Source organism: Podarcis erhardii, assembly GCF_964252035.2.
Source record: "Podarcis erhardii genome assembly, chromosome: 8".
NCBI lineage: Eukaryota > Metazoa > Chordata > Lepidosauria > Squamata > Lacertidae > Podarcis > Podarcis erhardii.
Window position 1 is genome coordinate 46,797,980 of NC_138499.1, and position 15,698 is coordinate 46,813,677.

Genomic DNA, 15,698 nt, shown 5'->3' on the forward strand with positions numbered 1-15,698 from the left:
TGTTAACTACCATCCCTGTTTTGAAGCAGCTGTTGCTGTGCCATCCACACTGGTGTGCCAGTCGTAGGCACTGAGCATGGAGATTGGCACAGTCCCATGTGGAATGCAAATGTTCAACAAATCAGCATACTGATCTTTTGGGAAATAGCTTCAGGGCCTAAGCATACTTCACAGTGGATGGATGTTTCCATGGGTGAAGCTCCCTTACCTTTATCTTCTCATCCCCAGATTATCGAGATATGGATCTATGAGAAGAGACGTAACAGGAATACTGAAGACTGCAAGAGTCTGGCAATGTGAGACTTTATGTCTGGCACGGCTTGAGAAGAAGGAAGTCTGGCTTCCTTTCTTAATTACGAGAAAGCGTACATGTACAACCAAAGAAAGCATTTGTCAGTTACAAGCACCTACTGCCTTTCTTTTAAGCCTACAAGCAGTAAATAGTTTCAAAACATGAAAATAAAAATAAAAATAAAAGGAAGAGAAAACATTTTTTAAAAAATACCAGTTTTGTTAAATTTAACTCCAAAAACATATTTCAAACTCTTCTGAAAATACAGAATATGTCAAGACAACAGTTTTAATCCTAATTTGTGGGATAAACCAAGGGCATGTTCACATCATTCCACCACTCACTTCCTAGAATATATCCCAGAAACATCTGGCCCATTTGGTGCCACATCCGGAGCTGAAGTCACTGATTCAATCCCCCACTTCTAGACTAGGTTGTGGGAAAGTGTGCTTCTGGTTGGAAAGAAACTCATTTCCTTGCAGTGAATTCCTGAACAGGCATTATGCTAAGCATTGCTTGCTTCCTTAGTTGTAGACATAATTAAGAGCTGCTCTTGCTGTGTATTCCCTACTGGCATGGAAAGGCTCTAAGCAACAATTTAAGTGGCAGAGTCCAGCCTTCTGCTCCACCCACCCCACCCTCTCCAGCAGATCCATTCCAGGGACTGGGAGAACCTGCCATTTCCACTCCCATAATTAATCATGTTTCCAGATTAACGGATATTTCTTGCTGTGCAGCCTAGCAAGCTTGCCTGAACGTTGAACAATCACAAAAAGTAAATACAAAATGTAAACTGGGGCCCTAAAGGTTACCTTAAGCAATTGCAACTGGAAATTGGAAAAATCAAGACCAATATGGTTTACAGATTTAACTACAGTGAACTATAACAAGTTACCAAGTTATAAAATTATGTATGGCATGGAGAAAGGGGATAGAGAAAAGATTTTCTCCGTCTTTCATGACACTAGAATTTGCAGGCATCCAATGACGCTGAAGGTTGGAAGATTAAGGACAGACAAAAGACAGGACAGCACCTAGTTAAACTATGGAACTCGTTCCCCCAGGACACAGTTACGGCCACCAACTCTGATTGTTTTAAAATAGGATTAGACGAATTCATGGATGTGTGGGCCTATCAATGGCTACTAGGCATGATAGGTATGTTCTACCTCCACAGTTGGGGGCAGCAATGCTTCTGAATATCAGTTGCTGGAAACCACAGGAGGAAAGAGGGCTCTTGTCCTCATGTTGTGCTCCCTGGTTTCCCATGGTCATTTGGTTGGCCATTGTGAGAACACGATACTGGACTAGACAGGCCATTGGTTTGATCCAGTTTCTTTGTATGTTCTCATCAAAGGCACTATGAAACAAACTGAAAAATATGGTCAAAGGCTGCAAAAGTCACAACAGTATTTGACAATGGGAAGGATCTTACAGAGCAGTCTATACTGAGCTTAAAGTAGGTGGACACGATTCTTCCCCCCCCTCCTGATTTAAACCCCACGATAATTCTGTGAGGTAGATTAGGCTAAGAGGCAGTGACTAGCCAAATATCACCCAGTGAGGATTTGAACCCAAGTCCTAGTCCAGTACACCACACTGGCTCTAGAGACAGCTTTGCTTATAGAAGTACCATCTGCTTCAGAATTTTAACATGGTATATAAGTAAATCCATCTTTCATCTGATAATTTGGGTACAGCGGTGGGAGAATTGTTTCACTTTTATGAGAAACAAATTCTGCATGGTTTTAGCAGAGAACACAACATTCTTTAACTATAAAGCTCACCCTGTCATTCTGTAATTATAGTTTCATGCTCTCCCACCACTCCTTGCTAGCCCCCTTAGTTTCTGCGTTGTAGTACAGTGTCCCACCATAAAGCCCAAACTCCATACCAAATCAGGCCAATAAATCAGAAATCCTAATAAAAGGGAGGAGGACTTTAAATGTAGCGCGTGGGTCTGACTTGCGCTTTGGTCAATCCTGGGCAAAGTACACTTTTATTGGGCCAACATTGTGCAATAAACACGGCTCCAGAGACCTTTGCCCTGCTGCTTCCCAACAGAATTTATGTTTTGTTTGCATTTGGGGGTGGAGGGCAAGTGGAAAAGGTAAGGATTGTTGTTTTAAAGTCCTTATATCACACCACTTATGCTATCTCAGAGCAACGCTAAGAAAGACTGCTTTGCATTATTTTCAGAAGGACTGGTAAGAGAAAAATCAGCTGAAAATGTTGAGAATATTATTGACTTGACTTGTATCGTGTTGGCTGCAACCTAATGAGCGAGTGGAATTGCTGAGGGTTTTGTTGCTCTTTTAGGGTACGATTTTCCAGTTTCTGAGCCTACGGCTTTCTTCACACATTAGGTTACTTCAGATTTGAGTTTGCTTTCTTGAAACCTAGCAGTAAGCCCATGATAGGACTCATCAGCATATCTCATCCATATCTCATCCGTTTCACCATTTTCTAAAAAAACAACTTGATAAGAACTAGCCGCATCTCATCTCCCCCTAGCTAACTGTGATGAAAGAGATTCCTTTGACAAACTTTGTATGTTCACCAACCTAGAATTCCATAGGTCAGGCATGGCCAAACTTGGCCCTCCAGCTGTTTTGGGACTACAATTCCCATCATCCCTGACCACTGGTCCTGTTAACTAGGGATGACGGGAGTTGTAGTCCCAAAACAGCTGGAAGGCCAAGTTTGGCCACGCCTGCTCGGATAAAGGACAGCCTAGAAATGTCAATAGTAAAAACTGCATCCAGGTTTCTTCACAAATGTAGATAACTTTGCCCTTATTTCATTTCCACTTTCTGAGATAATTAATTCATTAGCTTGAATCCCAGCAATCATTGCATGGAAAAAATGACTTCTGTTCATGCAACAAAACCTCTCCTCCCCATCTGCCCCCCCCCACTCCAAATCTGCTCCCGAGGATTGGGGGAACCTGTAGAGCAAGTAGATGGAAGGAAGGTGTCCAGGGGGCAAGCAGGAGAAGACAGAGAGGAATCTCCTTTGCAAAGTCACTCCTGCAATGACATAACTTTTTTTTTATTATTCTTTACATTCCTGATACCTCTTCATTTGGTGACCATCTACAGTTTTGATAAACGCACTCCTAGTTGCCTTTCCCAACTCACTAAAAATAAATTTTACTTTTAGCAAACTTTTTTGACCCAATTTGTACATTCATCAACGGCACCACCAAATTCTTTCTCATTCTTACAGTTCAATGTTGTGACCCAACATGTTCATATCTGTTCAGGATTCCAATAATCCCTGTGAGATTCCCAGCAAGTTTCTTTTGAGCTATTGAGTTGGGGAGACATGCAAGTGGTTACTCTGAATTCAACTGGAAGCTGCTGCATGTCATCAATTAAAGAAAAGAAACTAGATCTGAAATAGTATTCCGCTTGACTCATTTGGAAGAAAATAAATTTGACCAAACTGTTAAAAATAAGCCTGCTTATTTCACTGATCTTCTGAATTTCACTGATCTTCTGCCACATATCTAATAGTTAAAGGTAAAGGACCTATGGATGGTTAAGTCCAGTCAAAGGTGACTGTGGGGTGCAGCACTCATCTTGCTTCAGGCCAAGGGAGCCGGCGTTTGTCCACAGATAACTTTCTGGGTCATGTGGCCAGCATGACTAAACCGCTTTTGGAATACAGTGACAGAAGCCAGAGCTCACAGAAACGCCATTTACCTTCCCGTTGCAGCGGTACCTATTTATCTACTTGCAGTAGTGTGCTTTCGAACTGCTAGGTTGGCATAAGCTGGGACAGAGAAATGGGAGTGGGAGTAGGCCCCACCACACCCCCTCTCATTGCTTCTTATTATCATGTCCCGTTCATTCTGTCTTGAATGGTACCATAGCCTAGAATCAAAGAGAGACTCCAATTTCCCTTGTACTGATACATTGACAGATTGAAGAAAGGTGGTATGTCAAGAAATTGCTTCTACTCATGTTCATGCTGTTTTGGTAGGGCTGTTAAGACAACACTGTCCAGAAGGAAAGTACCGCATGCGTGTGGATGAAAAATGTAAAATAAATAAATCAACCCAGCTTCTACAAGTTGAAAAAGAGGAAAGAGAATCATGACAGATGTCCACCCCCGACCCCCGTTTCAGCCAAAGCACTTTGAAGGCTTATCGCTTTTGCTTTTTGCCTCTGTAATACTTCTGAAATGTATAACAAAACAAGTTTTTGCAAAGACACCATCAATCTTCAAAAGAAACTGGTTTTGTAGAGCATGTTACTAGATCTGCTAGTGTGTCTGTACACACATGCATATGAACCCATATCTTACATGCACGTACACGGACAGTGCTCACACTACTACACCTGGGACCTTTACCATTATGTGCTGCAGATAGGATTGAATTGGCTGTGACAACCTTGCTCACTCTGGAAAATTAGGCAGTCATCAATAAGAACCAAATATGAGTGTGCTTCTTCCAAACAGCTGGCAGTAACTACACCAGAGTTGCAATTGCAGCATTTATGGAAGATTAAAATGGTTTAAGGGTAGAGTGGCTTTTGCAGCTTGAAATTCCATTACAGAAATATTAAGAGAGTGTTAATAATGATACATTACATGGACTACCCAACCCGTGTGGCCTGAGATACTATTGCAAAGCTAAGAGAGAAATGGCTCAAGGTGAACAGTTGTCTAATATGGAAGTGGATGGATGAACCCAGTTTTCCTAGGAAGCAGGAAAGATTCAGACAGGGGGAAGGCCACATATAACGGACTAGCTTTTTCCAGTCTCTTTCTGTCAAATGCAAATTCGCATTGTATTTTGCTAGTGCCACACAATCAGGAGCCACGCAAAAATTTTAAGATGCCTGACAGAAGGAAGGCATGTTTGGGTTTCCACCTGAACACACAACAGTTTAAAAGCAGGAAGAGAGGCACTAGTGTGTGCACACTCCCCACCTCAATGTTCCTGTGGTCACTCAGTCCCAGCCCTATGCCTAGTGTGAGAGATCTGCAGGGAGCTTTTGCATATAGAAACGTCGCCATCTGAACCTTGGTTACTTACTAGGCAAGTTGGACCAATGGCCTGACTCCATAGAAGGAATGTCCACATGTTAATACATTGTTGACAGGTCATCTGACAAATGGTAAATTGCCAAGAACAGACTAGGTGACTACAAGTCACTAACAATCTCAGATCAACAGGTCAATGGACTCCATCTCAAAAGCATTTCACAGATGTTAAGGACAATGCTATACATGTTTGAAATATTGTTTTCCACAGAGTCAGCAAAAGAGAGTGGCAAGGAGAAAATATTCCATAATTGCATCAGCCCCTTTTTTTATTACAGGTCATTTCATTACTCCCTGTTATTACACATATTTGCCCTTTGATACAGATCAAAAAGTGCATCTGTTAAGGAAATTAATGAGTCAATCAACTGCTTTACTGAGACTCCAGCCCCAGAATTCAGCTTCTACACATGGTGACACTGAAGAAATAGAAACACAAAGACCTATATTTTGTGTAGAAAGCATTGCTCCCCCCCTCAAAAGATTTCCCCCTTTCTTGACATATTCCAAAGGCTAACATAGATGATTAGTGGGGTTGAGTGCATTCTGACAATCCATGCAGACTTTCTCCCTGTTTAGATTGTGTAGGTAGTTCAACACATTGTCTACATAACCTTCCATCAAGCTGGGTGTTGATTTTTCTCATCATGGGCATTCAGGCAATTTTGTGCTCATGGCAACCCTATGCACATGGCAACCAGTTCACCATGCACACATTTTAGTTGTGGAAATCCCCTCCTCCCGCAACCATACATAGGCATTAAGGCTGAAAAGCAAGCAAGACATTTCAGATAGCCATATTTAGTCTCATGTCAAGAAGGGTCATTTATGTACAGCATCAGAATCCCTATTATTGCTCACCCTTTTGGCTAGGATCTATGCACCACAGATCACCACATCAGGTTGGCAACTTACCTCCTTGCATCCAGTATGTGGGGTTGTAGACATGGCACTTCTGTCTTAAGTACTGAATAGATGGCTGGTGTGCTATCTAACGTTTTGATTGATCCCTTGTGTGACCAGTGGGAGTACTAGAGGCCATGTCATTTTATTTGTGCTTGATTTTGAAATCCAAAATGGAAGTTTGAGTAGTCACCGCTTACTGGTTGAGTCTTTTAAAAAACCTGAGTACAGCTAATCCACAATTTCAAAATCATGAGCTTTAAGATCAGGTTAACTGTGAAGTTACTTCTATTACCACTTTGGCTTTTCAGTCTGCCTTCATGATCAAAAGTGCCATGTTGTACATTATGTGTAAAATTATGATAATTAGAAATGTGCTATAAAAAGTGATGGGGGGGGAGAGATAAAAATGTTGTGAATCTAAAGATTAGAACAAGCTTTTTAAAAGCCCCTGAAGACTTTTGTCCTGCCAACAGGCTGGATATTACATTCACTGAACATGTCAATGAGAAAAAAGGTGTGTGATCCTACCCAAGTTTCATTATTTTCAGCGGGGTTTTGTATTGCAGTCTAGAATAAGCAGGTTTCCTTGCATCCTTTCAGACAGCAATGAGGAACCATCAGCCACTGCAGATGCTGCTGGACTGCAATTCCCATTATCCCTGGCCATTGGTCACACTGGTTGCAGCTGATGGGAGATGGGAGTCCAAAACCATCAGCTCCAAAAACATCCATGCAAGGGAAGTTGACAAAACAGGTATACTGGGTCAAAAGGTGTAACCTGCCCTTCAAAACCAAAGTATGACCTGGGATATCTCAGCTGGTAGGTGTCATTGACTGGCTCCCTGAGTGTAGGGCATGAGACTCAATCTTAGGGTTGTGGGTTCGAGGCTCACATTGGGCAAAAGATTCCTGCAAAACAGAGGGTTGGACTAGATGACTAGTGGTCCTTTCCAGAATCAATTCTATGATTCTGTGAGAACCTGTGGCCCTCCAGATCTCTTTTTGGCCCTCCAATTTTCATCATTCCCAGCAAATGCATTGGTCACTGATGACTGGAGCAATGTGTGGAGTGCTGCAGGTTTGCAGTCTCTGGTATAGCTTATACTGGTTCAAAAACCATCCTAACATTGGCATTGCTGGCTAGGGATAAATGAGATGAGATGAGATAGGATTATTTGTATGCCTGAATGGTGGAAGTAAGAATACTCTTTTGATTCCTTTCTAAACTTGTATGTAGCTGCTCCTTGAGTATACTGTATGATACACTTAAGAGAAATCACATTGTACAAAGAGAGAAAAACACATAACCTTTTTATTATTAAACCTCTGGTGAAAACTTTTCACATGACATCCCTTTTAAAAAAAATGTAAACCAACCTAGCTATGGGTCAGGTACATTATACAGATTGCATCCAGTATTTTAAAGATGCCTAAATATCTTGTTGGAGTATTTACATACTTTATCCATTAGGTAGTAAAGTTTCACTGCAACTGATAATTCTTCTAGCACATAGTTTATTCCGTGGCAAGATAGTGGGGATGACTGTGTATATAAAAGCTCATGTCCAGATAGACAGGTAGGGTCAATTTCTTTTCCTGAGAAAACGTTTGTTCTTGAAACTTGTACTTTATAAATCAGAAACACAGAAGAATGTTTTCTGTTACAGTAAAAAAAAAAAAAAAAAAAAAAAAACTTGCAACAAAAGGATGCCTAGTTAACTTTTTTCTTTTAAATTATTTACGTACCATTAAGTTAAAATGTTTACATTCATTCCATTCATTCATATAAAAACTGTTGTTAAATCTTATGCTGATGATTTAACACTGATTGCTGCAAGACAAATTGCACTTTTTATATAAAAAACAAAATTATTGTATATATGGAGGGGGGAGAAAAAAATCTGAATGCTACCCTGTTTACAAAGTCTGACTGACTACATACAGTTCAGCCACAACATAGACGCTCTGTCCTCCTCCATCACAGTATATGTTAAAAACAACAATGCAAATGTTAGAAATGAAAGTTCTCAATAGCCAGTTCTAATGGGAGAAGGGGGGGTACCAAAATGCGTTTCTTTCCTTCATTAGGCTGTATTGGAAGTCTGCTTCGGAAAAGCTGCTCAGAAATGAGGGCATGTCGTGAGTGGAAGGCACTAGCTGAAACACTGACCTGCAAGAGGAGATTGCCTCAAACTATCAAGTTCAATATATGCTCACTTGTTGCTTAGCTCTTCTGTGTTGCTCTATAATGCAAGCTTTGCCTACTTTGTCTTACAATAATATCAACACCAATCAGATCTTGGATGTTGGTCGAGTGGGAATGGGGGGAAAAAATACACAGCCCACAAATACACAAGGCGGCACTGGTGGTTGTGGTGAAGATGTAGCAACAGTGCAGATGGGCACTCCTTGTTGAGCTAAGAGAAGTGGTTTGGACTCCTTTGGTTGTCTTGCATAGCTGAGGACCTGGGCAATCAAGCAGAGACCATGAGAAGGAAAAAAACACCCCCCCCCTTCTCACACACACACACGCTAGAATCAAGGCACAAAAATGACTGGCAAGGAATGTCCTTGTCATCATAGTCACCGCTTCTTGGGACAAAAAACAAACAAAAACAAAAAACACAAGTGTTGCTGGCTGGCTGATGCCCAGTGCATGGATCCAGCACCACTGACTCATCGCCACTTCATGCTAGAGCCAAGGCACACCAGGAGGAATCCTGTCTCACAGAGGCCGTGACTTCTGCAGTGGAGGTCAAGCTGACGCCTGGATACAGCCCTTCCTGGCCGGAATATTTGAGTGTGCTAGTCTCGGGACTGCTGGCATTCTCTCCCCGGCCGGACATCACTGAAGAAACTGCCTGCAGCAGAAGGAAAGCAAGCAAAAGCTGTAAAGCAGCACATATTTATCAAGGAAAAGCAAATCTGCCTGGCCAGGCTGGGGGACTGCTGACACAAACAGAGGAATTACTACCCATCCACCCATTCGGCTGAGAAGTGATGAGAACATCATTCAGTTTGAAGAAGTGGTGTGAAACATGCATGAAGTGAATCAGTTCAGTGTCTTTGGGTTAGATCTGGACACAGAAGGCCCCAAAGCCCCCCCCCCATAACACCAGTACAATAAAATAGCAGTAAGCCACACAAAACCAAACCATAGCTTAGCAGGACTGTATAAGTCTTCCTGGAGAGGAACTCACAACCGCTTTGCTCCCCCTGGTATTTTTCATTGACATGATGTGGTGAACTAAAGCAAAGTATTGTCTGAAATAGGGCTCATAGTTAAGCTCCCTCCTCACTAAAGGTGAGCTATAACCAAGGTTTCTTCATAGTTTAGCTTAGCATAATATGCGAACCAGGCAAAAAACATAACTCAAAATGGTCAGTAAAGCTGGCATGAAGGATATATGTATGAAGCTTTTCACCAACTAGTGAAGCAACAGCAGCATATGTGCCTGGAATATTTCTAAAGGAAGGTCATTTCACAGTTGTGGGGGGCTACCACAGAGAAAGCCCTTCTTCGAGCGGCCATTAGATGTATCTCCACTAGGAACAGTGTGACTAGATGGGGCCAATGAGGACAATCTCAGTTAATGGGATGTTCTATAAAGGAGGAGCTACTCTCTTAGATAGCCTGGTCCTAAGCCATATGGGGTCTTATCAGTAGACAACAAATCCTTAAACTTGGCTTGGTAGTGAATAGGCAGGAAGTGCAATTCCTTCAGCACTGGTGTACCTTATGTACACAGTCAAGCACAGTACTCTGCAGGAGAAGGTGTCCTATAGATACCATTTCATCAGGAAGTCTGTTCCCTATGATGTAGGAATCAGACTTCTAATGTGGTGGCACCTAATCTTCAGAATCCCCCTCCTTCTCTCATCCCAGTATAGATCAGACAGACAGAATCGTTCCTCTCTTTACGGCACCTATTGAATATGTTTACTCTCAAAAAGCCTGTTTAAGTGGTGAATTTTATACCAGTTGTTATTTGTAAGGGCCTTAAATTGTATTTATATCTGTTCTATTGTTAATGTGAACGTTGTTAATTAACTAAATAGACTAACAAACAAAATGTTCAGTCAGATGCTCCAATGAACATTCTAACAACAACAACAACAACAACAACAACAACAACAACAACAACAACAACTGGTACCCTGCCCATTTGACTGGGTTGCCCCAGCCACTCCAGGGGGCACTTTGCACTAGCTGCAGCTTCTGCACTGATCCCCAGGGGTAGTCGCTAAAAAAGAATCCCTAAAAAGCTGCAGTCATCCCAATCTTTTTGATCTTCTTTTCACAATAACGAATTATAGCAAGGTGTTCCAAATTGCTAAGATCTGTTTTATAACCATACTGCGTGAGCCTCGAACTTCCTCCCTCCCTCCCTCCCTCCCTCCCGCTTTTTTTAAAAGCACAATTCAACATCAAACCCTATTTTAGGCCCAAGAAAACATGTGAGTGGTTTTATCACTGGCGCAGTGCATAGCTCAGAGTGTGGTTGTGCGTGACAGAAAATGAGTCTGGGCTACATAACAACTGGCGGTGGGTATTCAAAACATAATATCAGTGTGAATTCCAGAAGCTGGCCTTGGGACAAGAGATAAGAAATGGGAGTAGGAAAGGAGAGGCAGGCTGCTGTAATGAATTATGCACCTAGTGTGGCCTTACCCAGCCTGGCGCTCTGTAGACTACATCTCCCATGGCTGCTGTGAGTTGTAGTTCAAAACACCTAGAGGGCACCAGGTTAGGGAGACGTGAGTGGCAATGATGGTGGTTCAGAACAAAGTTTAACTACAGCAAGAAGGGAGTTTGGAAAGGCTCTGTTGTGTTAATCTTTTGGTATTTGCTTCTGTGTTGTACCCATAGCTGCTATTTCTTCTCAAAGACACGTCATAGAAGCGTTTCAGTTAAACGTGTTGCAAACTTTGTATGAAAAATCGGGTAAGCAAAAACGGAACTCCACAGCACCATCTGGTGTCACAGTGTTAGAATGCATAAACAACGCATGTAACACATTTTTCTTTGCCAATGTAGCTGAGTCCCTTGTTAACACTGGTTTGTTTTTTTGAAAACAAGTGGGGAACAAGCAGAGGCACAGTCCCATATTATTCTATATACACAATAATACATGGATTTATTTGTATTCATATTTTAAATTCATTACTATGTTCAGATGTGTTCTAATTTTTGTGGTATAAATATAAATGGGAGAAGAGAGCTGGGGGCAGGTGAGATATGCTATCTAATATGGAAGTTATAGTGATTTTAATTTTTTAGATTCATTTCCCTTTTCCAATATGCACTTTTTTTACTCTTCTTTACACACCTTCTCTCTCTCTCTCCCTCCCACCTTTTTTTTGGGGGGGTGGTGGAATGACCTTTCAAGTTTTTACAGATGTGATGTGTCAGTTTACACAAATTATATGCTTAATATGTTTGCTTGGTATGGTTTTCTTTTATAGATATCTATATTATAAGGATATTGTGGTTCCTAGCATTGTACTTTCAATGCCTGGAATGTGCTCTAATAACATAGCCACCAATATATTGCCTTTTCATTTATGAGTAATATGGATTTTAGTAGTTGTATTATATCCCTGGGCATTAGGAGATTTTGAGATGGAGAATAGTAATGTGTCCTATCCTTATGGATGACATATATATTATGCTTACTTTAATAGATTTATTATGACTTTAAAATTTGTTGCATGGTGTGTTAAGAGCTTAGGTTCTTCTAGCAAAGGAAACGGGTACTCTATAAAATAAAATAAAAACTTAAAAGCTGATGTGGCATTATTACAAGAGACATATCTTTTGGTGGAAGATAAATATAGAATGCATAAGACGCCCCCTATTTTGGGAGACTCTGATTTAAGAAAATGGGGAAAGATCCATTTGTGTATAAGACGCTCCCAAATTTTGCACATTATTTTTTAGGAAAAAAGCCTAGTCTTATACACGGGAAAATACGGTACATGCTAGTAATCATTCTAAGCATTCTAAGGGTGTGGCTATATTGAACCTCATAGAAAATATCTGCTGGGGTTTGAGAAGGTGGTTGCAGCATGCAAACCCAAGAATATTACTGAACTGGAAGCAGTTGCTCATGAGAAATGGGCCAAGATTCCTCAGGAATGCTGCTGGAAGCTGCTGTCTGGTTATGCATCTCTTTTGCAGCAGGTCATAGCAGCAAAAGGTTGTTCTACTAAGTTCTAAATATGCTTGCCATGAAGGGGTTGAATAATAGTGAGACTGGAGAAGCCAGTATAAGTTGCAATTTCAGCTGAATTTGGGGAAACCACTTGTGTCGAGCTATTTTAATTGCTTTCGTTTGATTTGCTCATTGCAAACAGCTGAAAGCCTGTAAATTTTGATAATAAACCTGATTTGCAATGGGGGTTGAATTATTTCGATTGCAGCTGTATAATCATTTGGTAACAAGCATACGGAAGACAGATACACAAGAAATAGATATAGAACAGGCTTCCTCAACCTCAGACCTCCAGGTGTTTTTGGCCTACAACTCCCATCATCCCTAGCTAGCAGGACCAGTGGTCAGGGATGATGGGAATTGTAGTCTCAAAACATCTGGAGGGCCAGGGTTGAGGAAGCCTAGTACAGAATGTGTTTAAAATGTGGCTTTGGGGGACAGCGAAAGTGGCTTAGACAGCAGTGCTTATAGTCCAACATCCACATATGATCACATATGGAAATGAATGGAGCCCAGTGAACATGGGGCAAAACTACAAATGACAAAGAGTGTATTGTCAGGTGTTGTCAATGAGGAAGCAAAAGGCCAACTAACCTGCCTCTTGGATACATAGGGAAGGAAGTGGGTTGCAGCCTTGAAATTTCTACCTTCCAAGGGAATTAAAATGAATCCGGGCTAAAAACTATTGCTGACAACATGAATTATACCAAATCTCTACATTCCTTGGAATCATTTGGCACCGTTGTCTAGAAAAGACAAATGAATCATTTCTGCACAAGCAAAGGAATGTGTTTTCTCTAATTGATTAATTCCCTTTTTGTGAACTGAAAAGTCTTCTAAAAAGTCTTCATATTCTTTTGTGCCAATTTGGAATTTTCTATGCTGCCAGAGATAAGAAGTATGGAAAGTTGCAGAAATGAAATATTACTGCAATCACTTAACTAGCAAGTGTATTTGGAGAATCGTGAGTGAAGTACTAGTATTGTGGCTTTGTGGTGGGTTATCATCTGCAGCATTTTTAACGTGACACCCTTCTTATCTATCCCTACATCCATCCTGTGGAGGATATTGGGATGAGAGACAGGCACACTAGTTGAATGTCTCCCATCCCCACTGCCTCAATGTCCTTAGCTAAGGTGTGAGGAGTGAAGTGCAGCCTTGGTTCCTGCCAACATCAGTGCACCAAACCAGCTCTCACCTTCTGACCTCCATTCAGTAAAGATTTGAAGGGAGAGCCAGTGGTACTCACATAGACAATGAGCAGCCCTGATCGCCCAAGGCTCCTTCAGGAAGTCTCCCATTCAGAACTTATGGAACATATGGAACATATGGAAGTCAAGGCAACAGATCTGGCCAGGTGCACAGACATCAGAGGTGGAGTTAGGCAGGAGGACCGACATCAGGAGCAAGTCCAGGATGTGTAACTAACTCCATCTTCCATGTGTGGCCAACATCTACAATCACAAAACAGCCTTACCATGAGGCAATATGAACCAGTCACTATAGCAAGCCATTTACGGGTGTGAACTGTGAGCCCTGGGAAAGCAATAATTCAAGAACGTACACATTTCTATGAAACGGGTCCCTTCCGTTTCTACAGTCCAATCAGGGGCATGATAGGTAGGACTGCATCATCTCATTTTCACGTGGTTTGTATTAGCAAATACTGGGGGTTAGGTCAATAAGCTACGGGTTAATGATTGCTGTGGGAAATCCTAGTGCTACATACAGTAGGGTTTCTTGAAGCAGATGAGTAAAAGTGCAAAAGCAATAGTCATATGTACATGCGCCTTTAAACAATGTGTACATGTATCTGGGAAATCTAGACAAATCAGATTTTCCAACAGGAACATCTGGATGTTTAAAGTTGTGCCCACACATCTCTTACCATCCCACTTCTGTGTGTTTCCTGCAGAAATCAAAGCAGGTAGCAATGGCTTTAGTCCCAGAAACAAGCAAGCAAACAAACAAACAAACAACTTTACAGCTATGTTTCTTACTGCTCTGACAAACATTTCTCATGCTCTTCATCCTGGTCACTATTCTTATCTTCATCTACCACTACACACACACACACACACACACACACACACACACACACACCTATCTATCTATCTATCTATCTATCTATCATCTATCATCTATCATCATCTATCTATCTATCATCTATCTATCTATCTATCTATCTATCTATCTATCTATCTATCTATCTCTATCTATTATCATCTATCATCTGTTTATCATCTATCTATATCTATCTATCTATCTATCTATCTATCTATCTATCTATCTATCTATCTATCTATCTATCTCTATCTGCCATTGTAAAAGCCATTCACCAGCATTGACGATAATTCATTCTTTCCATTATTTTCCAGGACCTTGACAGCTCCTCCACCACCTCCAATCCTCAGCAAGTGTTTCACAACTCCACAAATGTGTTTCAGTGCAGCTGTGGTTTTTTTGTAATTTGGCAAAGTTAAGTCTTTCTAGGGGGCCTGAACTGCTGGTGGATGTATTTGTTATGTTGTTGGTGTATTGTAAACCACAAGCTCGCCCTAAATGTTCAAAAATAGCATGCTTTGCACTTTGACTGCATGCACAGCATACATTTAAAACACATTTAAAGCCCATGGCTTCCCCAAAAGAATTCCAGGAGCTGTAGTTTAAACTCCGCCCCCCAAAAGAACTGCAATTGCCAATAGCTAACAAACTACAGTTCTTAGGATTCCTTGGGGAAAGTCAATTGTATGGTGTGCATGCAGCCCTAGAATTAAACAGCTGGAAGGGACTTAAAAGGTCATCAAATCCAAACCCCTATTGATGCTGGGAATGCCCAAACAAGGCAATCTGCTTGATGCACAACTAAGGACATATCTATGTTTGGTTGGTATTTGGTGTGATAAATATGAAGGACATAATCTAGTCCTCAGGAACATGTGGTGACCACATACTTGAATGTTGTGAATATCCATGTCTCCCTAGTACATGTTTGGAGATATGCACCTCTCCTCTATACATCATGTGTTTTCTCCAGCAAATTCCAGTTGGACACTAGTATTCCTGTGCTGAATAAAGGACCAAAAGCCTCTAAGTAAGTCAGGGCTCACCTCCTAGTCAATGTGCTTAGGAGTAAACTCATTGGAACTCAGTGCAACATAATTCCAAGTTAGCACACATTGGCTTGTCCTGTTATGGATTTGTGGGGGGGGGGGGGGAACACCTCTTAT

General features: G+C 41.3%; 1 protein-coding gene and 1 long non-coding RNA gene across 5 annotated transcripts in view; one reads left to right on the top strand and one right to left on the bottom strand.

Moving 5' to 3' along the window:
- The first annotated feature begins 225 nt into the window (after positions 1-225).
- LOC309349329 lies at positions 226-4,531 on the top strand. Its single transcript, XR_014159851.1, has 2 exons — positions 226-296; positions 4,280-4,531. It is a non-coding gene; the product is annotated as an uncharacterized lncRNA (long non-coding RNA).
- A 3,016-nt stretch (positions 4,532-7,547) lies between these two features.
- The window catches only part of GATA6 (GATA binding protein 6), a 33,280-nt gene continuing 25,129 nt past the window's right edge, over positions 7,548-15,698 (bottom strand). For 3 of the 4 annotated variants that reach the window (XM_081873318.1, XM_081873321.1, XM_081873319.1), the window contains one exon: positions 7,548-9,114. In XM_081873318.1, the coding sequence (XP_081729444.1) occupies positions 8,941-9,114 (174 nt within the window). In that variant the 3' untranslated portion in view covers positions 7,548-8,940. Of the gene's footprint in view, positions 9,115-14,314; positions 14,378-15,698 lie in introns of those variants that run through there. The other variant, XM_081873320.1, reaches the window with a different exon arrangement.